Source organism: Tachypleus tridentatus, chromosome 4 (assembly GCF_004210375.1).
Source record: "Tachypleus tridentatus isolate NWPU-2018 chromosome 4, ASM421037v1, whole genome shotgun sequence".
Lineage (NCBI taxonomy): Eukaryota > Metazoa > Arthropoda > Merostomata > Xiphosura > Limulidae > Tachypleus > Tachypleus tridentatus.
In genome coordinates, this window is record NC_134828.1 from 82,628,267 (window position 1) to 82,653,301 (window position 25,035).

Below are 25,035 nucleotides of genomic sequence, written 5' to 3' on the forward strand. Positions count from 1 at the left end.
TGCATGACATTGTAGTGCGTCCACTCGTAGGGCTCCATGGTGGGTGGGGTCAGTGAGTACTGAAATTTTTCTTTTTTTCCTATGGATCCTCCTTTAAAAAAATTAAATAAAATAGTGAACAAACAGTCAATAAGTAAGTGACCATGTCTTCAAGACTCTGAGCAGCAATCTTCGACATCTGTAACACATGTACCTCATTTTTTTATATTACATTCTCTTTCAGAAAAACCTTTAGGGCAATTATCCCCCTTTTTTATTCAAAAGGGACTAGAGCAGTGGTTCCCAAACTTTTTCAGCTTGTTACCCAATTTAACATGCCACATTAAGCATGCTACCCCTTTCACAAAATGTTTTCAACATTGATATATATGGCTAAATTAAACTAGAGATATGTTGCACTTTATTTATTACACTTTATTTACTTACAATTTATTTATATAATTTACTTACACTGAATTACACTTTTAATTATTGTATTTGATCATTGTGCATTTCTAATGAATATTGCCAAAGATGTCAAGAACATCAGTGGGATGGATGGAGTTGCATACTTGAAGCTAGTTTAGGAATTCTTGGCTTTGTGGTTGAAAGTGCTAGCCTGGCACTGTTTGCAACATTCAAGCAAGTCCTCTTTTTTGTTTTCATCCCCAGCACGTTTGAGAACCCCTTCTCGCACAGATACGTTGTTGAGAATGATACCAACAACTTCAAGGCTCTCTTGGACAGAGTTGGCGAGTCAGCTAGTTGTGAAATCCAAAAGGAATCTGCATTTTGGTTTTGGAATTTGACTTTCAAGGCTTCATTTGCTCGCATTGTGATCCACTCCTCCTTTGCAGGGAAATCATCATCATGAATGGCCTAATCAGGTACAGAAAAGGGATGAATGATCCACTGAAGACTGGCTGTTTTTAGGTCACTCTCTGGAAAGTAGTGCTGCATGCTTGTTTCAAGCCCCTTCAAATGGTTGCTCATCTCTTTGTTGATGGTCTGTAAAAGTGATCCAGTATCATAACTATTATCCTCAACAAACTGGTCTAGGATGGGAAACTGAGCGATCACTCCTTTCTCCAAGCGTCGAATCCAGAGTCTCAGTTTTCCCAGAAATGCAGTCACAGTGTGATGGGCATCAATGACAGTCGTGTTTTGGCCCTGGAGTTGCAGATTATCACTGTTCAGCTCTGCAAATATGTCAGCCAAGTAACAAAGTCGAGCAAGCCACTCCTTATCAGTGAACTTGGTAGCAAAAGGAGATTCTTCTTGTTTCAGAACTTCCTGAAGAGCCATTCGGAGCTCAATGACTCGACGTACAACCTTGCCTCGTGACAACCAGCGAACATCGGTGTGGTAGAGCAGAACTTGATACTGCTCTCCCATTTCCTTGCACAGCTCCCTGAATATGTGCGAATTCACATCCCTAGACTTGATGAAATTGACGATTTTCAACACATCTTCAAACACTAATTTCAGATTACCAGGCAGGCTTTTTGATCCAAGAGAGTACCGATGAATGATGCAATGATCTACAGAAATTTCTGGATTCACAGCTTGTATGAGGCCCCGTAATCCACGATTATGACCCATCATCGACGGTGCTCCATCGACGGAGACCTAGATTAAAAAAGAAAAACTATTATAGATTGCGCCAGTTAGTCATTCTTACTTATCTTTATGCTATAATTATATGGTTTTAATTTAATTTATTTTGGTACTTTAGTATTTCAGTACGACAGGCACTATACTTTTTTGTGAATTATGTATAAAATATTAGCTACACTACAGCTACTTGTACAATAAATAAAACTATATGACTATATGCCATGTAATTCATTGTATTTATACTAATCTAGACTTTATATAAACATCTCTTCCTACCTGTTGAATGCTGTTCCAATCCAATCCATTCGTGGTAAAGAAACTGTTGATGATATTGAAGATATCTTCTCCCTTTGTGGTTGTCAGCAGATCTTCGCATAATAGGAACTCTTCTTTGATCTTGTCCTGGTGGACGTAACGAACGAACCCAAGGAGAACAGCACAACTGGCTATGTCACACGATTCATCAAATTGCGAGGAGAATTTACTATATGAGCTTTCCTTGATCTCTGTTGTAACTTGGGACAGAATATCTGATGTCATGTCATCGACTCGTCGGCGGATTGTGTTGTTTGATAGAGATATGACACTCGGTTTCTTCGCTTGATCCTCCCCACATACCTTGCTTACCATCTCGTATGCACAAGGCATAATCAGATTCTCTGCAATGGTGTGGCATTTTTGTTGTTCGGCAACTTTATATGCAACAAAGTAAGATGCTTCGACCGCAGCTTGAAGCTTTTGGGCTTGAATTCCAGATGAACCGAACGGGATATTCTTCAGTGCTACAGCACGGTGCTGAAAATAAGCCTGATCCTCATTTTGAAGATTTGGATGGCACTTCTGGAGGTGAGCTGAGAGTTTTGATGGCTTGAGGCTTTCATTTGTCAACACTTTGTGACATACTACACATTGTGGCCGATCCTCTCCACCAGAAGGTAAATTCACAAAGCCATAGCGAAGAGAGGCGTCAGAGTAGGTGTGCTTTTTAGACATTTTATTGTTTAATCTGCAGAAAAAGGAAAAGAAAAACTCCATAAAAATGTGTGAACAATGTGAACTTGTTTATTTTTTCATGGCATTCTAGATAGCATTAAAAGAGCTTATTCAGTATAGGAATGATGTAATAGTAGGTAAATACTAACTATACTGCACAGGGCAGTACACATACATACCAGGTTTTGTCTACCTCGGCTGATGCTCACATAGAAACTGACAGTGTGAAATAGAGGCAACCTCAGGCAGTGAGTGACGCATACTGGACATGTCGATGAGTCATCAGGGTTACTGAGTGACTTGTGTTCTGAAGCATACTTGTCAAAATACTTTTAGGTTACCACACACTTAGATACATATTTTTTCTTTTCTACTACTGTATATTAGTTTTTCATGTTTATTGTTATTTGGTTTAACTTTATTACATACTTAAAATAGGTTTAATTTACAACTTTACATACTAAGACTAAGTTAACATTAATCCTAATACCAGCTACCTCAATGTTTTCTTGATTTTCAGAATTTAAATTTTTTTTCTGTCAACCCTCCATTACCCCCAGTTTGGGAACCACTGGACTAGAGGGTCTTGCTGGCTCTCCAAAGTCAGTAAAAAAACTTCAATCTGGAGACATATTAGTTGAAACATACACAACCCACCACAGTGAACTCCTCTTGAATTCAATGGCAATTGGGGATATACCTATTGAGGTTACTCCTCATGCTACCTTGAATTCATCACGAGGAGTTATTGTTGAGAGGGATTTGAAGAATGTCCCCAAGTCAGATATTCTCGCTGGTCTCTCCACTCAAGGAGTTTCTGCAGTGAGGCGCATTTCCACTCGCAAAGGTGGAGTTACACTGCCAACAAATACCCTCGTTTTGACATTTACATCATCACGTGCACCTGCCACCATCAAGGCAGGTTATCTAATTTGCAGGGTATGGCCATACATTCCAAACCCTCTCCGATGTTTCCAATGTCAGAGGTTTGGCCACTCAAAGACATCATGTCGTGGTTACCTGACATGTGCTCGTTGAGGTGGCAAGGACCACAATGCCTATGAATGTGACATGGACCCACATTGCGTCAACTGCATTGGTTCTCACCCTTCCTACTTTCGTTCTTGCTCATAATGGTTGGAGGAAAAAGAGGTGCAGCGTTTGAAAACGACTCATACATCAGTTATCCTGAGGCTCGGAAATTGCTGCCCGCCACTCCATCTCGGACATATGCTGCTGCACTTCATTCCACAACTACAGTGGGAGTTCAGACAGATCTCTCTGTGCCTCCAAGAGAATCGTTTTCAAAACAAATGAAAAGCCTTTTGACCTCCATGGTTAAAAAGGTTGATGAATCGACTTCCACACCCATCTCTGTTCCTCCCATACATTTCAACAAACCTCAAGATCCACATCCTTCATTTTCAAATACAGGCATTTCTTCTGATACATCTTTTTCTCTCAGCCCAAGAGGCAAAACTATCATTCGTTCACGTCCTCAGTGACTGGAATCTCCTTCCAATAACAAAGACCTGCCCAATCGACCCAGGGCAGGATCCATGGAGGTTGATAGACCTCCTCCGACTAAGGACAGTAAGGAAAAAAGACGTGGTCGTACACAGAAGGGCTCTCCACCTACTTCGCCTACCCGTCATTAAAAATGGCCACCTTGATACAATAGAACTGTTGAGGTTTACGTTCTAATCTGGATGATGTCAAAACACTGATTGCTTCTTACCATCCCATGTGTCTTTCCTTACAAGAAACCTTTCTAAAACCTACTGATACAGTCACCATTCGGCAGTTTTCTCTGTACAGAAATGACAGGCTGTGTGATGGACGAGAACATAGAGGGGTGGCACTATTGGTTGATCAGCATGTGCCCACCCTGTCTTTGTCACTCAACACACCTTTGGAGGTTGTAGCCATCTGTGTTTCCTTGGGTCATACCATCACTATTTGTTCTCTCTACCTATCCCCTGGGAGAGGCATATGATCAATCAGACCTTGCTGCTCTCATTGAACAGTTGCCGTCTCCCTTTCTACTCCTGGGGGACTTTAATGGACATCATCCCCTCTGGGGAAGTGCTGTTATTGATTGGAGGGTTTGATCTGTAGAGCATATGCTCTCTGATCACAATCTTTCTCTTTTCAATGCTGGTTCTTCAACTTATTTTCATGCACCTAGTCAGTCCTTTACCTCTATTGATCTCTCAGTTTGCTCCCCTTCATTATTCTCCCAGTTTTCATGGAGGGTTGACAATTATCCGCTAGGCAGTGATCATTTTCCTATACTTTTGAGAGAGATTGGCCGTGGTCGATGCCACCCTACCCGCGTGCCCCGGTGGAAGCTGGATCAGGCAGATTGGTCCACTTTCACTGCTCTCGCAGAACTTGATCCTGCCATTGTGAATCAACCATCAATAGACGACTCTGTGGCAGCGGTAACTGGCTGTATTATACAAGCAGCTGCTCAGTTTATTCCTAAAACCTCGACACGTCTTCCATGATATCCTCGTCCGTGGTGGAATCCTGCTTGCCACTTAGCACGGAAGGCTCAAAAACCGGCCTGGGATACTTTTAGTAGATATCCCACACTTTCGAACCATGTCGCCTTTCAACGGGCCCGTGCACATGCTAGGTGGGTAAGACGTCAAAGCCAGAAGGAATCTTGGATTAAGTTCACAACTAGCATATCTTATACCACCAGTTCCAAGGTCATATGGGAATCGAAAGGTCAGTGGGCACTACAATTCTGTCCCCGTCTCTGACTCTGATGGTCAGGAGGTAACTGGTGTCCGGACCATCGCTGACACTCTAGGTGAAAGCTTTTGCCGGGTATCTAGCACTTCTGCTTGTTCCTTTACCCTCCTGGCCATCAAGACTCATTCAGAGCAATCACCTCTTTCCTTTCGAACTGACTGTCTCTTTGACTATAATTATCCCTTTACACTGGTGGAACTGAAAATGGCCCTTTATCGGTCTGCCAGTACGTCTGTTGGACCTGATGATACTCATTATGACATGGTGCACCATCTATCTCCTGCTTCTCTTGATGTCCTTCTGATTGTCTTCAACCAGATCTGCCAGGAGAATGTTTTTCCTGATGCCTGGTGCCAGGCTATTATTTTACCTTTCTCTAAGCCAGGGAAAGATCCCAAGATTCCTTCAAACTACCGTCCAATTGCTGTCTCTGTAAGACCTTAGAAAGGATGGTTAATGCTCATCTTGTTTGGTTCCTTGAATCAAACAACCTCCTCTCGCCCACCCAGTGTGGGTTCCGTCGACAGCACTCCACCACAGACCACCTAATTCGACTTGAAACGTCAATCAGAGAAGCCTTTCTCAAACGCCAACATCTTGTATCAATATTCTTTGACATTGAGAAGGCTTATGATATAACATGGAGGTATGGCGTTTTGCGAGACCTCCATACATATGGGTTACGTGGTCATTTACCCATGTTTATTAAACATTTTTTAATGGACAGGAGATTCCAAATTCGTGTGGGTTTGACACTTTCTCGTTCTTTTGTACAGGAACTTGGAGTCCCTCAGGGCTGTGTTTTGAGTGTCGCACTTTTCAGTATAAAGATAAATGCCATCACTAAACAACTCCCTCTCACTATTGTGAATGGGCGGTATGTCGACGACTTTCACATCTCATGTCAGTTGTCGAACATGAGATATATTGAGCGGCAACTACAAACTGCCCTCAATCGTGTACTGAAGTGGACTATGGTGAACGGTTTTAATTTCTCTCTCTCTAAAACCGTTTGCATGCACTTTTGAGGCCAACGGGGTATTCACCCTGATCCTGAACTTCATATTGGTGAAATTTTGCTGCCAGTGGTCCCTGAGACCAAGTTCTTGGGGCTTATCTTTGACCATAAGCTGACCTTTATACCACAGCTAAAGCAGCTACGGGTCAAATGCACAAGAGCACTGAACATCCTTCATGTCCTCTCTACTACCAGTTGGGGAGCAGATTGATGTTCTATGTTAAAGGTATATTGTGCTCTTATTTGATCAAAACTCGACTATGGATTAATGGTCTATGGCTCTGCCAGACCCTCGGGCCTTAAAGATGCTAGACCCCATTCATCACCAAGGACTTCGACTCTGCACTGGGGCTTTCCGCACCTCTCCAGTTCAAAGCTTATACGTTGAATCTCATGAACCTTCTCTGCACCTTCGCCGTTTGCAACTATCTTTACTATATTCTTCAAAACTTCGTTCCTTAACAAAGCATCCCACCTGGGGATGTGTTTTCCTTCCTCAGTGGGCTGTACTTTTTTCAGAACAGACAATCTGCCATTGCTCCGTTTGGCCTTCGCATCCAGGTGCAATTGGATGACTTGGGTCTGTCCTTGGATAACATTGCAGATTCCACAGGTCAGCCCATCCCACCATGGCTTATTACAGCCCCCAAATGTGACCTTTCTTTCAGTCATCTGGAAAAGGCAGATACTCCAGATTGGAAGTACCATCATTTATTTAATGAACATCTTTCAAACAATCATTCCGTTCCCATTTATGCAGATGGTTCCAAATCAGGTAATTCAGTGGGCTCTGCTATGTTTTGTTGCAGTTTGGTGGTTGCACGCAGAATCCCCTCTACAGCTTCTGTGTTCACCGCTGAACTGTATGTTATATCTCTTGCCCTGGATCATATTGAAGCTGAGCAGTACTCCAACTGCACTATTTATACTGACTCGCTTAGTTCTAGACTGGCCCTGGAATCACTTCACGTTGGCTCACACCCTGTTCTCGCTGATATTCAAAACCGACTGGCCCATTTCTCATTAACAGCTACTTCTATCCAGTTTTTCTGGATACCAGGCCATGTTGGTATTCGCGGGAACGAGCTTGCAGACACGGCAGCTAAATCTATCTGCTCCGGGCACTATCACCACTGTGCCTATTCCGTACATGGACTATGGTCTTGTATTCAAGGCTCGGCTCCGTGCCAGCTGGCAGTTCACTTGGAGTGAGCAACTTGACAACAAGCTTTTTCAAATAAACCCTATATTGGACTTTGGCCATCTAGCTTTTGTAAAGTTCGGAAGGAGGAAGTTGTTCTCACTGGACCACGCATTGGTCACAGTTTTTTAACTCATCATTTTCTTTTATCTGGAACTGATGCACCAGTGTGTAGTTTGTGTAACACTCAAGTCACTGTAAGCCACATTTTACTTTCTTGCCATTGTTACGACTCTCAACGACGGCACTATTTTAAGCATGTTTTTTCCCAGGGTTTATCTGTAACATTGGACAGTGTTATTGGTGATGGTGACTCTGTCCACCTTGATAAGGTTTTTAGTTTTTTAATGGCCATTAATCTTTTAATCTCATTTAAGTGTTAGATATTTATTCATTACACCTTTTTAATTGTGGTTCCCTTTTCACAATTTCATTCTCTCTAGTTCAATTTGACATTGAAAAATGGCCAGAACATTAAATAACTCGCCACTAGGACTGGAAAGGCCAACTTCAGGTGACTAACACTGCTGTTTGAACTATCTGTTTGAACTACCTGTTAGTCGTCCTGGTGAGTTGTTATTCCAATTTTGCTGAATGTCTTTTAAACTTTTATTACTTTACCCTTTGGTACTGGCCATAATGACATATAACCCAGAACCAGGACTGGAAAGACCAACTTCAGGTGACTGACGGTGGTTCTGGTACTTGCCTGTTAGTTTTCCTGGCGGGTTATGATCATTACCATTCTGCTACAGGAGGTCCTTTACAACTTTATAGACTGGATGTCAACATCAGTTTTATGCAATTTTCTGTTTTTAATTGCTGTTTTGTTTTTACCTTTGTTTACTTTTACAAATTTTACTACATTTACTTTATTTTACCTTTTTACTGGACATTTGGCTACTCATTATTACGATTTTGCTATATGTCTTTTAAAACTTCTATTATTTTACATTTTGATAATGGCTGCTATGACACATAACCCGGAACCAGGACTGGAAAGGCCAACTTCAGGTGACCGACGGTGGTTCTTGAACTTACCTGTTAGTCTTCCTGGTGGGTTATGATCATTACTGTTTTGCTAGAGTAAGTACTTTACAACTTCTTTTACTCTGCTTTCTCTCTTACCATTGTAAACTAGGTGTCAAAATTGGTTTTATGCTTTTTCTGTTTTTCAATGATGTTTTGTTTTACCTTCATTTTCTTTTCTGTATTTTACTACATTTAGTTTATTTTTACCTTTTTACCAGATGTTTGGCGTAGATAGCCTAGCTGCTTTGTGCCATAAAACACTAAATCAATCAATCAATCAATCAACCACCGAGAAATAACAGAGATTACACATTTCCTTCCAGTGAAGAAAATCATTGTTACCAAACTGTTGTAACAAGTGTCTTAATTGAGCTGTTATGTTTTTATATGTTTAATAAGAATGAAGTGTAGTTTTTAAGAAAGAGGAAAAAATTCCTGATAAATGGTCAAAATGGAGGTTAAATCTGATCAATAATTCATTCACATTAATATACATTTGTGTTTTTAATATATATATTTGATAATGGTATTTGTCATTTGTTATACCAGTCCACAGCTGACCATGAGAGCAGAAGCCCCTCCAAGCTTCACTTCTATACCAGTGCTATGTTACCTCCTCCACCCCCAGCCCCAATGGCTAGACCAGTTGCCATCATTAGATGTACAGGTAAAACATCTCTGTTTTAAAAGTACCATTATGATATTTGTGTGTAAATGAAAGCTCAGTGTTACTCCTTACAGATTAAAGTTATTGAAGGAATCTAAAAAGAATCATCTATAATCAAACACAATATATCTGTATCTTCCATAAAATACAACACACACATATAAGTGTAAAGTTCCCACCTGGGAAACCTCTATGCCCAGTTATTGTATTAAAAAAATGACTACATGTGTTCTTCAGGACTTTCTTCTCAGTATGTTATATATATATACCAGGTGCATATGCATCCTTCAATGTCTTTGAAATTTAGAATGGAATTTCAAAAGCTTGAAAGTGCTTGAAAAGAGGACTTTTTGTAAAAGTAATTGAAAATATTGTAATGACAAAATATATTTACATCTAATTTTAATGCATGTTGCAGATTTGAGCACAATAAATATTATTTCTTTTATTTTTAGTCTGCTTTCATATATGGAAAAAATGAATAGAAATTTTATAAAAATGTGTGAAATCTGATTGATTTTGATGTAGATTCTTAACATTCAAAAAGTGCGTGAAGAACATTCTGAGAGTACTTAGAAAGTCCTTTGAAAGTGATCTGAACAATTCAGTACGAATCATGATATACATACCTACACCATGTTCTTTTTAATTAAATCCTTTTGTACGGATTTTTCATAAAGGTGTAATAAGTTAGTTTTACATTAAACAAACCTCTACATTGTGTAATAGATTTATGAAGTTTTTATTTATTTATTATTATTAATATTGTCATCAAAGATTTGGGTTCAACCACTCCAAGCCCACCTGCTACATCTGCTAGTAGAAGTTGTGTTACACCAGATCCAGAAGCTCCAGGACCCAGTAGTACAGAAGATAGAGACAATAGAGACCAGATGTCTCCACCACCTACGACATCAGTGGGTAAGTTTCTTTAATTATACTTGTGCTCTAAACTATGTACAAGATCTAAACAAATAAAATTGTTCAGACAGTATGGTGTTACTTATATCTCTTGATTTATTTTTCTTAACATGTGGGAATGCTTAACAAAATTCAATAAACTATTCACTATTATTTAAATCTTATTTTAAGATATTGTACATATTGATTTAGTGTTTCTATATTTTTTAAGTTGTGAAACATCAAAAAAACATTTTTCTGAGACACACTGATGAAACAAAAACACTTTTCTTTTGTCTTGCAGCAGTAAGTCATAAAAAAAACACAACTAGGACCTGACTTTTCAAACATTGTTACTTTTACCTTTGTAAACCTGTGATGTACACACTAAATGAAAAGTGCTCACTTGCCCAAAAAGGGAATAAAATAGTTTGTCTGGCTTAGGAAATTACTTGAAGTAGTAACATTAATATAAGGTTAATAATAAAATTCACAAGGATATTAAGTAAAACATTTCCTGTGCTTTTTTTGGTACTATAAACTAATTATTTCATTGCCATTGGGATATATATGTATGTCCCCCTTTGTAAGCACTGCCATGGAAGTTTTGAATTATGTAATACCATGAAGAAAGAGTATACTTGTTCAAACTTCATGGCATTTAGCTGTTTCAAATTTCAGATAAGCAACATGTTATTAAACTGCATTTATTTTTTATGTTTATATCTTAAGTTAAATCTGGCAATAGAAGAGTTATTTGTCTGTAAACAAGGCTGTCAGAAACTTGAGTATTTTCGTAAATGTTTGATAGATAAAAGTATAAAATTGTGTATTATGTATCTTTCATCATATGTATATGCTGCTCTCATGATTGATTAACTTCTTAAACCCAAGTTTGCTATCTCTGTGAAGCTGAAAATATTGATTTACACATTGGATTGTGACAACATCCCATAACATTTGTATCTCTAGCTTGAAATTAATGCAAACCATTTTCACGTAAGAAAATTGAAATTTTATAAGGTGTGGAGATAATTTTTAGTAAATCACAAAAATAATTTAGACGAATGTGCAAAATATTACAGGTTAAAAGTATTAATATATTTAGACAGAGAGAGGGGGGGATAGTGTATGTCTATAACCTGGGGATCCCCTTGATTTGTGTAGGATATTTGATAATATGATTTTTGTTTTGCTCTGGGGTGGTTTTTGTTCATGTGATTTTGTGTGTGCATGTGTTCATTTCTCTTGAGTTTCTAATATTTTTATTCATGGTATGAATTAAACTTAATTCAATTATATAGGAAATTTGAAAAACTATAAAGAACTCTGTAAGTATGCTTCATAACTTAACACTCCTACGAAAAGTGGGGCCTAATAGGCCCCAGAGCAACTTGAAAGGTTATTAATATTAGGCTAATAATTTTGTATTTAAATGAAATTGCCATTTCATTTAATGAAATGAAATTAAACAAAATTATTAGCCTAATATTAATAACCTTTCCAGTTGCTCTGGGGCCTATTAGGCCCCACTTTTCGTAGAAGTGTTAATATTTCTTCAGTTTTTGTATGTTACAATTGTGTAATAGTTCTTTTGTAGAATATTGAATATGAGATTTTATTTTCTTCAACTGTAAACAGTAGAACTGTCCTCTAATTCTGAAGATTCATCTCCTGTGAACCGATCTGTAATGAGCAGCCCTTTTACTACGTTAGCAAGACCAGAGCATAGCTTTGCTCATATACATCCTCAGCCTCAGGTATGTAAAAATTCATTTACAAGGTTGTAGTGTAAAGAAAAATAACATATGAAGAGCTCTTGACTCTTTTTTTTTTTTTTCTCAGTTGTGTTATAAGATTTCTTTATTGTACAAAGGTGAAATGAAAGTGCCATGAAAAAAGACTTCACGACTCACTTATCTGCAGATGTTAAGTAACAATGTGAAAAGGGAGTGTGTTTATGGTTTATGTAGCAGAAGCATCTGACAATAAAGTACCAGTTTTATGTATTTACTAAACATGCTGTAGAGCTAATGTACAGTTTGTTTGGTACTGTGAGTACTGTTTTTGCTATCCTTATTATTTGGAAAAACCTTCAACATCTGACACTAAATGTTTAGGTTATCGTGAATTAGTCCAGTATTTTCCAAACTTCTGTCATCTTCTCCGCTCATTAATCAATGTGGTATCTTGTATACTCTCTCTTTTTTTGTAATTAGTGAAAAACTGATTTAGGTGATAGGATGTAATACACAGATACACTTTAAAGATGGTTAATTCTTATTATTATACTATTGACTCCATCTCCATCCCCCCCAAAGAAGTAATATTTGCTTCCTCAGGGGGGAGGCACACATCACACTTTGGGAAATGCTAGTTAGTTTATTGTAACTTATAATCATTAACATTGAAGTTTAGTAATCATTTATGACATGAGTCAAAAGTATCAAACAGTTCAGTCACCAACATTAAAATGAAGTGATAGTTTGGATCATCAACCAAGTTTATTAGAAAGATTATTCATGAACAAAATTATAAACTCTGTGTGTAATGTTAACTTTCTCTATCAATATAATATTCTGTGTTATACTATCATTATCTAAATATGTGATTATATAAACCCTGTGCAATTTATATCCACCATAAGCTAATTGTATTTTTCCTGTCAACAATAAATCCAAACAGTTAAGTCTCTCAACCATGAAATTTACACAGTAAATGACAGAATGAAAAAGGCAAAAATGTGGTGAAGTTTTATTTAAATGATTTTATTTACTTTTCAGCTGTTCTCTTACCCAAGCATTAGTCCAGTTAGTGGGGTTATCAGTCCCACAAATTTCATTATGTTTACATCGCCAGTGACCACACCTCGTAGCACTCCACGGACCACTCCAGTACCTCGATGGAATAATTCATTTATAGCTTTAGACGATAATATGGATTACAACATGATCACAGGTTTGATGCCTGGAACAAATCCTGAGGCTGATCCTCCACATATTATTGGTGCTGAAGGTAGGTTGGTTGTGCTGTCAGTGAAACATTAACACATACACACATTATGCTACACGTGTATCTTATTTGTTGAAAGGGAACTTGGGAATTGATCATTCTAGGATTAACCTGTCATATGTAATATCACTGTGCTTTATAATATTTAAACACAAAGCAGATAGACAAATGTCAAAACTATTTAATCTTCTGTGAATAGCTTTGTGTAATTAATGATGAAGTTGCTTATGTAATCTAGATATTGAAAATTGTATATTGAAACTGTCAGTGAAGGTTTGGCAGTTTTACTGTAGTAGGGCTATTTCCACTATTAGCAATGAATAATAAATTATTTTTGGCTCAAATATGATGGTATATAAAGCACGTATGTATATCATTTTCGTGTATTGTGTTTTGATGATTTGATTAAACATTAATCTTGAGTTTGGTGATACAGTTTATCCTTGTCATTGAGATTGCTCTCTTTTTAAGCACATTTAAATTTGTTATGCACCGAAGTAATGGATGAAATGCAACTAATGTTTGTCTGGTTTTCATTCTTTAAGCTCATTGTTTCTTGTAGAAACAAATTACATGGGAAATCAACAATCTTTTAAATGATATGAATACTTGAGCCAACTTGCATCTTGTATGTATTGTAATGGCTTTTTTTATATAAACTGAGTAATGTTGCCATTTGAATCTTGAAGGAATCAAATTCTAAAATGTTTTGAGTTGTATTTGCATTTACATTGTATTTACTTTTGTAACAAAAGTTTCTTGTGAATTACTTTCTATGTGAGATCTTTTTCTCTTCTAATATAGTTTTGACTAGTTCTTATATTCACTTCCTAGATTTTGTGGACTCAAACTTACTCTCTGTTTTTACCCAAATGAGAAGTGATATGTTTGACTTCATAGTAGTATTCACATTTGATGTAGCTAAGACTAACCTCTGAAATAAATTTGATTTTATTCCTGATGTAACATATTTTAAGATTGCTTAACTTGCTCATTATTTTTTTTATTCAGTTTTAAAATGTATTATGTATCAAAGTACAGATCTACTGTTTTATAGAACTGAACTCTTTATTACTTATTCTGAAAACAAAAAAAATAATATTAATCAATGTTATTAGGTTATGAAAATACATTTTGCAATTGTTTTCAATATTAGTAGTATAAAAAAAATTTCATTTGGCATTCTTTTCATATTCAATAAACCTTAGGCTAAAATATGTTTTTAGATAGATAATTTTAAATTCAAAATTTTCCCTAAAAATGTAGGACCAAGTATTTCTTCTGAACATGTACTTCAATTTTTGAATATAGGAGAAACAATAGTTTTTGTTATGCAGTGGTATGAAGGATCTATGAACATTTTCTTTTTTATACATTTTGAAAGAATATTTTAAAAATATATTCTAGCAGTAGAATTCTTAAAAGTAGGCTGACTTATTGCAGTATAACACAACTTGCTTTCTCCATTTTTATTCAGTAGAACTTGACTGGTTATTATGTATTCTAGAGCGGTTTTTCCCTGAAGTTCACAGTAGTGACGCAGTGGATGCAAGCAGTCAGACGGCTAGTGCCTCATCTACTCCCACCAAGAATCAGCCTTCTTAGGAATGTACACTACTTGCTCAAGAAAAGTTCTTGATAATGACAAAATAAGAACCTCATTGGTGCTTCTGTGTAGGAACATCAGTACCAACAGCAATAATAGGCAAATTTTTCAGAAGGCCAAAGATACTACTGCTGGCAAAACAACTAGAGTATTTTTGGTTGTGATGCACAGCAGAATATGTGAAAGGTTTTGTAAGTATGCTGGGGGCCTTGAAATGTTGGAAAAGGTGAAAATATGGACTAGTTTAACTACCTCTGAGAAAACATAACCCAACTACACTTTTGCAAGATTGATACTCTAACTATAGCATTTATTTCCAGTAACTACTTGCTCAGACATGTCTGAATAGATAGTTGGGTGTATAATTTGTAGCCAGTAGTTTCTTTTTGTTACTTTTATATATAGTGAATAGGTTTCTTATCAGAATTTTTAACATGACTAATATGATGATTTATGTAAAATATATTGAGCGAATATGAACATAATTATTCTGTACATCATCTTCTCCTGTTGAACCATTTCATTTCCTTTTTAACTTCAATCCTACTTTTCTTTTGTTTCATAGGTTTATCTATGCTGTTTGTTACAAGGCTAAGAATGTGTTTTTAGTTATGTGTATGACTTGCACATTCAATTTTAATAGTTTTTACTTGATTGAGTAGTTATGTTGAAGGAGGAAAGTTAAAGGTTATTACTTTCTATTTTTGAATACTTCACATCTGACATTTTAAAGAAGAGTGCTGTTTGTTATTAGTAAATCAAGTAATGTTTGTGAAATGGTTTTGTCCAACAAATACTGAAGAATGAAAAACAAACAGTCCAGAAGAGCAAGACTCCAAAAGAGTAGGGAATAATGATTGGTGATAATGAATATTTACTGAGACTATATACTTGATTATTATTTTGTTGTTGTTGTTGTTGTTTTAATAAAATAAGTAATATTGATACAGTAACAGAAGCTACTGAAATGTGCTCTTGACAGAGAAAGTTGTACAACTGAAGAATTCTGAAGTGATTATGAATTGCTTTGAATATAATGGTCAGTAACTTTAGGATATTGAATGAAGCTATAATATTTTATAATATAGACCCAAGGTTTCATTCTTTTATAGGACTAGATTTTTTTTTTGTCTTTGTGGATTAATATTGGATAGAGAAACAATGTGTCTGACCTTTAGACACCTGTTGGAGTGTTTGTTTTTTTGTATTATATGTTGAAAAATCACAGTTGTAGTGCTAGTCACAATGTCAGTGAAGAGTACAGTGCTGGAACTATGACCTGCCAAACAATGAGGAAGAAACATGACAGAAAATACAAGAGTCTAGGTATCTTATTGTGATGATGTTACTTTATATTATCACCACTGTAATATACATATTTATAGAGAGAGAGACAGAAAATCAAATAACCTAGAAATTTTGCCTAGTGACAGAGGTTCATAATATACTACATTTTATAGTTCTATAACCATTATTCATTAGTTAATATTAGAACTCATCTCATTCACAGACTATACAAAGCTATGCAAGTTGATAAATGTAGAGAAAAAATTTTCAACAGATTTGTGTAGAAGTTATTATCCTTTTCTCTTCACCTTGGATTTGTGTGGAAGAGTTAATTAGAAAATTGGCAGTCTTCCTCGTACAGAGAACAACTATGAGACAGTTTTGTGTGTTTATTTAAGGAGTTGTCTTTGTATATAACGTGCTTTGTACAGCTTTACAAAAACAAATAATTTTAATATATATATATATATATATATATACATTAAAAGATTGGATGTAATCTTAAGCTCCTTCAAGGGATTTTCTTGTCATAGTAATTAGATTTTGTGCTAAAGTGGATTTCTTCATAAAGTTGTTAAAGCTCTGCTAGGAATTAGGCTTATGTCTGCAGCAAGTCAAGAATAATTTCAGTGCTACAGTGTAGATTTATAATTCTACAATTCTACTTTGTTGGTATACAGGGAACTGCAAGTTCATGAATGCATAGTGCAAACTCAAATATCTTAAGATCAAACTGAAAATTTTCAAGAAACTTGTTCCTTTAGTTGCTTGAAAACAGGGTAAGAAAAACTGTTATTTACTTTGAACTCTTTATTTGAAGTTTGACTATGTTGCAGTGCCTTAACATTGTAGGTATTGAATAATCAGAATGATTAAACTTTATAATTCTTGCTTGAATAATAGCTACTGAAGTAATTTTATTTTTTTAACTTGATAGTTATTACTTTTTTATTTTACATGATTACTTCTCCAGAAAAAATTGACATTACAAATAATAAACAAAGGTAGATGATGTGTAACGAAAACAGTAAACTTGTGAAATTTGAAATTAAGTTACTAAACTAAGCTGTATCACAGTATATATTTTAGCTTCAGTTTTATGCAATATGTTTTATGATGAGTTATAGAATTTAACAATTAGGTATGATGCTAGTGTATAGCATGCCAAAAACAGGTGTTAAGAAAACTTTAAAGATTGCTATGAATTAACTAACAACATTATTCACATTTTGTTTCATAATATTTCTTATATACACAACATTAACAGTGAAAATATCATCAGTATTTTCAAATTTCTTTTAGAACTGTGAATCATAATTTTTTACCATACATTTTTCTCTAACTGCATTTTTGAAATACTGTGCACTCACAGTTATGCACATGTAACTAAATGTTATCTGAGTAACATTAGTAGTAGTAGGTTTATTTGCACTATAATTTAAACATAAGGCCTAGTACATAAACATACTGTAAGGCTTAGCTCAAACACTACTTCATTGAAATCTTTGGTAATTTTTATTTTGCTTTTGTTTACAACTCGGTGTTAAAAAAGTTAGATATTCATTAAACTGAACAAATATAAATAAAATCTTCTTTAACTTATCACTATGTGATATGAGATCCTAAAATACTCTGTTTTGTTATTAAGCCTAAAGTTGGCCTAACTACAATGTCAGTTAGTAGTTTTGTTGCTAAGTGGTGTTGTAACTTGTAATCCATTAGACACAAAGACTGAAACTGCTACACACACAAACACACACACTCGTGCTCTATATTGAATTAAACATAGTGTGATTTAGTGCTAACAGAAATCAGACATCTTTGGTTAGGCTTTTTTTTCTATGTCAGTCTGTGAAATAAAGTCTGTTCTTTTTAAAAGATGATATTTTGACTGGAATGTAATTTCTTAGAAAATGTTTGTACTTATCAGAAAACTCCATTTAGTTTACCTATGAGAAAGAAAAGTCAGAGTACAAATAAATTGGAGTACTGTTGTTGTTTTTTTGAAGAGGTTCCACTTTAGCAACAAATCTTATCTTGTAATGATTTAATATGCAACTAGCAAGTTTATTTTATGAATTGTAAGCATATTAACATGTACATAGTTAGATTGACTTCATTATATGTTAAGATTATTTCATTAGATATATATATATATATATATATATGTCTTTTACTTTCAAAATTTCACACCAAATGTCTGCAGTCAAGCTGAGGTATTACAAAGTTCTTTAGTTAACCTAACACACACAACTATAAAATTGTTATGTTAAAAACCAGAACTTCCAGTTAGTTTTGCTATTGAAAACTTATAAGTAGATCAAGTGGTTGTTGTTTACTGATATCTATAAGAATAAAGAGTATGATAAAGTATCATTTGAAACATTTGTTTAGAAATAAACATTTATCATAGTGTATTCATTGGTGTTTCATTCTTACGTGCTGTATCTGGTTACAACTGAATTTTGTGAATGATTGCTTCTTGCAGAACATACCAGTAAAAAGGAATAAATGATGCCTAAGCATGTTTTGATCTGAGAAGGTATTCAGAAATTTACATCAGGTTGAGATTTTTTGCAGATATATAGGAGGTAAACTGAAACTTGTTAAAAATAGCCCATTGTGATATCATTGTCACACCCATTTTAATTGTATATCTTTGTATGTTTTTTCTGCCACTAACTCTCACATTGTAATGATATATACTGAAGCACACTTAACATCATTAAAAATTAACTGTCAGAAGTTTTACTAAGATGATTGAAGAAGTTGAGACCACTTCACTATTCCATTTTATCTTAATGAAAGAGTTGAATTAGTTTTCCTGTCGCACCAAACATGCTTGCCCTTTCAGCTGTGGGGGCCTTATAAGTTGTGGTCAATCCCACAATTCATTGATAAAAGAGTAGCCCAAGAGTTGGTGGTGATGAATAACTGCCTTTCCTCTAGTCTTACACTGCTAAATTAGGGACGGTTAGCACAGATAGCCCTCGGATAGCTTTGCAAAATTCAAAAATGGAAAAACAAACAAATTACAGTGGAAACCCTCTAAGCGGCCACCCCACAGATTTTGCCACCCCTTGAAAGCAGTCAATCAATCACAGTCCCTTTTTTTGTTTACATAATTCCTAATTACATACAGTGGAACCTCTCTAATCAGGCCAGTTTGTGTCAGTTTCGAAGATGGCTGCTTTAGAGGAGTTCCACTGTAGTTTTATATTATTTGACAGGCTTGTTTTTTTTAATTTAAGAATTGAAAGATTTATGACATTATTTTTGCTGGCTGTAACAAAAGAGGAGAAACTTCTTTCATGTTATCATGTTAGATCAAAATTGAAAGATGTTCAAAGTTTTTGTGATGGTAACAAAGAAAGAAAGAAAACATTTTTTTGCAAGGTCATATTGAAGGAAGTGAAAGAATATCAGTATTTTGTCCCCTTAATCTTAACGAAGTAAGTGAAAATCTTCAATAATATTTTTCCCTAAAATGTTAAAAAAGTAAGAAAAAAAACCCTCTTCCACATTGTGGAGTCTAACATTTTTCATAGGTTTATGTGAGTTCAGTTAAACCTTATTAAAATGACTTGCCAAGATACAATTTCCATATACACAAAAAATTTGGAGGTATTTTTCTTGCACTTATTTTTTTACTATTTGTTACACTTCATTTTGGTAAGGTGACTTCCATGTTTTGTATTCTAACTGTCTATTATGTTTGAAAATGTGATTATTTTAAAAACCTTTCAATACGTACATGCTTAAATATTCACCTGAAAGCATATGTAGTGGTAATTATATCTGCAGATAGGTTTATAGACTAGTTGGTATGGATAGCTTCAGCTCATGTGGTCAAATTCAAAATTGTATTTTTATTCACATGTTTGTTTTTACTACACTCCCTTTAATTGGTTGAACATATCTTTTTAATTTATTTCTAAATTATGATTTTTTTGCTTTATTTTTATTTTGTGGCTGGAGTGTTATTGTCTAATTGCAATATTTGAAACATTAAAATAGATTGGTGTGTACAACTGCAAAATTAAACTAAATATAGAATGATAGGTGTAATCTCTAAAAATTTGTGACTGAAATGTAGAATAATACATAAAGTAATAAGGGTAACCAAGATATGAATTTAAACAAATTTTATTTATTTATTGCTTAGATTGGTAAATGTTACCAAAAATACTTGAAACAGCAACAGGATATTGAACATAGTGACAAGTTTGAACCACAACAAAAGGGAAACAAATAGTCTTACTAGTGAGTTAGTGGTATGTTTACAGATTTGCAATGTTAAAATTAAGGGTTCAGTTCCTTGCATCAGATGGAGTACGGATAGCCTGTTGTATAGCTTTTTGTTAAGAAAACAACAACATTTGCAGAAAGTTTTAAGCACTGGAAACAATGGTAAAATGTTAAACAGAGTGACAGAATGACAGGAAGTTTGTTGCAGAAAGTATTATTGTATCCAAAGAATACTGGAAACAGTGGTAAAATATTGAACAGAATTACACAATGTGTTGCATAAAGTGTATCCACAAAATACTGGAAACACAAAAATGGAGTGATATTTAGACTTCTTCCTGGAACAAACTCTTAAGTAGATTCTTCTTCTAAGCCCATTTTCTATTTGTAACATTAAATCTCATTATAGTAACAAGCTTGTAGCATCATGGACTAATTCTGATATTAATAAGGTATGTCATGTTTAATTGGTGGAATGATAATTTTAAATTATCAAATAAAGTGTAATAATCTTTTTAAAAGAGCACTTTCGGTGGTGTAGTTTGCCATTATCACACATTGAATTAAATATTAGTCATATGAAATGTTTGTTTTAAGCCCTTGTAGATGTCATTTTAGTTAGTAGTTAATCTGAATGATGACTTAAATTAGATACTTGCCAATGTTTGAATCATCTTAATGCATTTTTTCTTCTGTTAAGCAGTGTACATTTAATAATTATCAATTTATTTTTCATAGCTACTAACAACTCTAAAAGGATATTAGAAATATCACTTTTAATTTCTGTTGTGTGAACAAGCAGTTATTTCCAGTCATCAAAACTTAGTTTTGTGATATCTGAGCAGACAGTGATTGTTTTAATTGTACAAAAGAAATAAAGACATTTAATAATATTATTTTCACTCTGTTTGTGTAAGTCAAGATTTTCTTCAGTTAACTTTACCAAAGTTTTCAAACAAAGCTTCTTTATTATGAATAAAAACACACTAACTTGAAATTTGTTTGTTAAAAGAAAACTATTGTAATAAATAATATGAACTGAAATTGGTAATTTAATTTTAAAATATATTTCTTAGATGTAAAGAGAGCTTAAATATCATGCAATTAAATAATTATTAGTGATTAAAGATTTGTGATGTTATGGTATTTGGTACTGTTAACAGCTAGTGCACATATGGGCTAAATGGTTTGAAAAGAAATCACTAGGACTCGAACATAGCTGTTCCTAATTTTTAACCACTGGATACCCAATCAGCAGTACTTTCTACTACAATGGCTTTGTCTTACTTCTGCAACCAAATACGAGGGATTGACTGTCATTTTACATCGTAATGACAAAAAAAAACAATCACCTAGTAATATGTAGAAAAGTACATATAGGAATAAACTGTAATTTGGGGGATTACAGAGGACTAAAGATGTGATAGCAGTTTGCATTCATCTAAGACTGGCTATAGCTGGCTGTTAAATTTCTGAATATGAAGTTGAGTTTTTGGTGGATACACTTGAAATTCCATAACTTATTTGGGCTTTACAGTGTTTCAGATGCTTTTAAGTACAACCACTACTCATTAATACCAATTTTATTCCAACTAAAAGAAACTGAGAAGTAAGACTGCTTTGTCATTAATATGATTTCTTGTAGAATAAAAATTAATGTCTGTAATCCTCGTTTGAGCTTTGATATCTCAGGGATGAACCTGCTGCAGAAGTAATAAAACAGCAAAACCTATTATACACGTGAGTTCAACATCCAAGCTCACCCACCTGTAAGCATGCATTGATGATGAACCACAAGAGTAGAACAACTGACAAGTCAGAATTCTTCCAAATATACAAATGTTTTTGAGATGTACTTCAAACTCAGTATGGTATGTTGCCATCATATGCTGCAATGGTAAAAATGATACATGAAACAATGTTTACTATTCATAAAACAAATTTAATTTGATTTACATTTCTCTCTCTGGTAACAGCTTTGTATTTGTTCTGGTCTGTAATTATTGGACAAGTGGCTATTCAACTTTTAGCTGGAAAGGTTGTCCTGGTGATTGAGCAAGAATTGATTGATGTTAGCTTTATTGCTAGTGTTACTCCACCTGCAGCACATCTGGAAGCAAATTACACAATTATCATAAACTGGAAGTTACAGATCAAAGACTGTACTTAGTCTTGATGAGAACTCGGAGAACTATTAATACAATTGGCCAATGGTGTATTTGTAAAGCCCTGGTTTCCCTTTTTCTTAATGGTATTACTTTAGTTGGATAATATGACAATCAGGGAAATTTCATCAAATGTTCATGAGAACAAACTAGCAGATATTAACTTCCCGTAAAACTGTTTAATTTCAAACCTATCGGAACTGTTCAGACAATCTTTGTTAAGGTATAAACCTTTGGTAACCTAAAGGCCTATGTGCCATATCAAGAAAGAGTTATTCTGTTGTGAAATAATAGTGTTATCTTCATTCACAAGTAGTAAAGTCAGACTTTCCATTTGTTTAGTATCTGTAGAAATTTCTGTTGTTACAGTTTTAATTAGCTTACTTGTTGCCAAATGTGTAAGTTAGAATACCCCAAAGGTATTCTGTTGTTCTGGACAGTAAACGGGTTTGCATTGTAAAACAAAAATTGGATAAGGAAAAGGCAGAGATTGTGCTGGAATAATTAGAATGAACATATAATGGTGTGGAGGTAAATTTAAGAAAACATTAGGTAAGAAAACAGATACTTGCAAATTGTTAGTCAAAATGAAGAAAAACACCATTACTTCTCAGTGGCACAGATATATCGCTGTGCCAGTTTCTATACCCGTGATGGGTAGAGCACAGGTAACCCCTTGCATAGCTTTATGGTTAACTATAAATAAACAAAACACGTTGCGAGTTGGAAGCAAAACGTTTTAGACAAATCAAGGTAAATTGTTAACGATTTCCTGTTGGGTCTCCCAGTGGGATAGCGGTACGTTTTAAGACTTAAACACAAATATGCGGGATTTAAATCTCTTCGATAAACACAAAAACGACGGCCATCTTCCTGATCACTCTGTTGTTATTACTTTTCACGTCCATACTAATTTATATCGGTGTATAAGAACGTTTAATGTTGATTAACCTTTAATAAGACTTTAGAATGGGTAAGTTTTTAGCAGTAACCTGTTTTATAACTAGCACAGTTTACGAACTTTTAGCTGTTGGTGACATTTGACTTAAATTACTGACTTGGTATGCTATTTACTATCCGTGGGCTTCACCTGTTGTATCGTGTTGCGTATGTTAAAACAGTCAGTTTGAAGAATGAAATGGTTTATTTTCTACGCAATATATAATATGCATCGATTAGTGAAATTAATTGAAATATTGACAGTTCTTTTGTGTGTGTGTGTGTGTGAGAGAGAGAGAGAGAGAGAGACTGACTCATTAATGACCGTATGACGAACAGCCTCAAATTGACTCGCGAATAGTTCGATGCATAATGTAAGGAAAACGTTTGAAAAGCTGACATTGTCATTATATCCTCCATGGATAAATCAAAGGTTAAGTAATACTTAGTTATTTGTATATTCAGATATTACGTAAACCTGTATTTATCTGAAACGAGATTTATAACAGAGTTAATCTAAGATTTCGCTACCCAGTTGTGCCATAAAAGTATAAATAAACATCTCAATGCTTTTCTCGCAAAATATAAAGTGGTCAAAATACTTTATACAATTTACGTATGCGAAGTAAAGAAAAATGGTCAAGGACCTAACTAAACTATTGATGTAATGTACAAGTTTTGTGACGTGAATGTTTCAGAACCTTATTGAATAAACACATTTTTTGTTAAGCTACAAAAATTTAACAATCTTAAAAATTCCTTTTTATTGACGTTTCGCTAGAGCTATACAAGTAGTTTAAAAAGTGCGTAATTGTAAAAATAAACTTGTTTGTGCAGTAATTGAGTAGTGTTATTTAGCTGTTACATTCTAGTCTGTTTTATTTTAAATACCATTGTAAATAATATGAGTATTGCTGGCTATTCAAAACGGTAACCCTAAACCTGTTTCAAGTAAATGTATAAAATTGTGGTGATGTGAGCTAAAACTAATTTACATAAAAAAAGCAAGAATAACAGAAGTTCGACAAAATATTTATTACGAACTAATTCTGAATTGTCCGATTCTGAGAGATTGAACTCAACCTAAAATATCCAGTTAATACAGTTTTTTTATCATACATACAAGTAAAACGTAAACACTACATACCACCAACTTGTGAGTTTCTATTTTATTAATGAATAGTAATTGATCGTTACATTAACGTCCCTACAGCTGAAAAAGCAAGCATTTTCAGTGACGTGGATTCGAACTCGCAACCCACAGATTACGAGTCGAGTACCCTAATCACAAGCTCATCCTATAGTGTAAAAATGCGTATCCAAATAATTAAAGTTTAGAATATCCTATATAATTAAAAGAGCAGCGTATGTACGTACGTGGAAAGCTTTTTAAGTTTCATTTATTAAACTACCTCAAAAATGAAATAGAAATAGGGAAGTACGTATGATATCACTATATGCGTGAAGAATGGGTGGATGCAGATAAGACTATGCACTAAAAAGGGAAAGGTAATTGGGGAATGTATCTGTCATCCATCAGAATCCCATATCAAAAAACAATGCTTCTGTTAAGGTTTTGTGTGTGAATTTCTTCACTTGTTTGTGGAC

General features: G+C 34.7%; 1 protein-coding gene across 27 annotated transcripts in view; it reads left to right on the forward strand.

Moving 5' to 3' along the window:
* Nucleotides 1-21,219, forward strand: part of LOC143249567 (nuclear factor 1 X-type-like) — a 68,360-nt gene extending 47,141 nt beyond the window's left edge. For 20 of the 27 annotated variants that reach the window (XM_076499640.1, XM_076499643.1, XM_076499661.1 and 17 more), the window contains 5 exons: nt 9,153-9,270; nt 10,048-10,191; nt 11,812-11,930; nt 12,954-13,185; nt 14,690-21,219. In XM_076499640.1, the coding sequence (XP_076355755.1) occupies nt 9,153-9,270; nt 10,048-10,191; nt 11,812-11,930; nt 12,954-13,185; nt 14,690-14,787 (711 nt within the window). In that variant the 3' untranslated portion in view covers nt 14,788-21,219. The remainder of the gene's footprint in view (nt 1-9,152; nt 9,271-10,047; nt 10,192-11,811; nt 11,931-12,953; nt 13,186-14,689) is intronic. The other 7 variants (XM_076499663.1, XM_076499638.1, XM_076499646.1 and 4 more) reach the window with 2 other exon arrangements.
* Nucleotides 21,220-25,035: the final 3,816 nt, after the last annotated feature.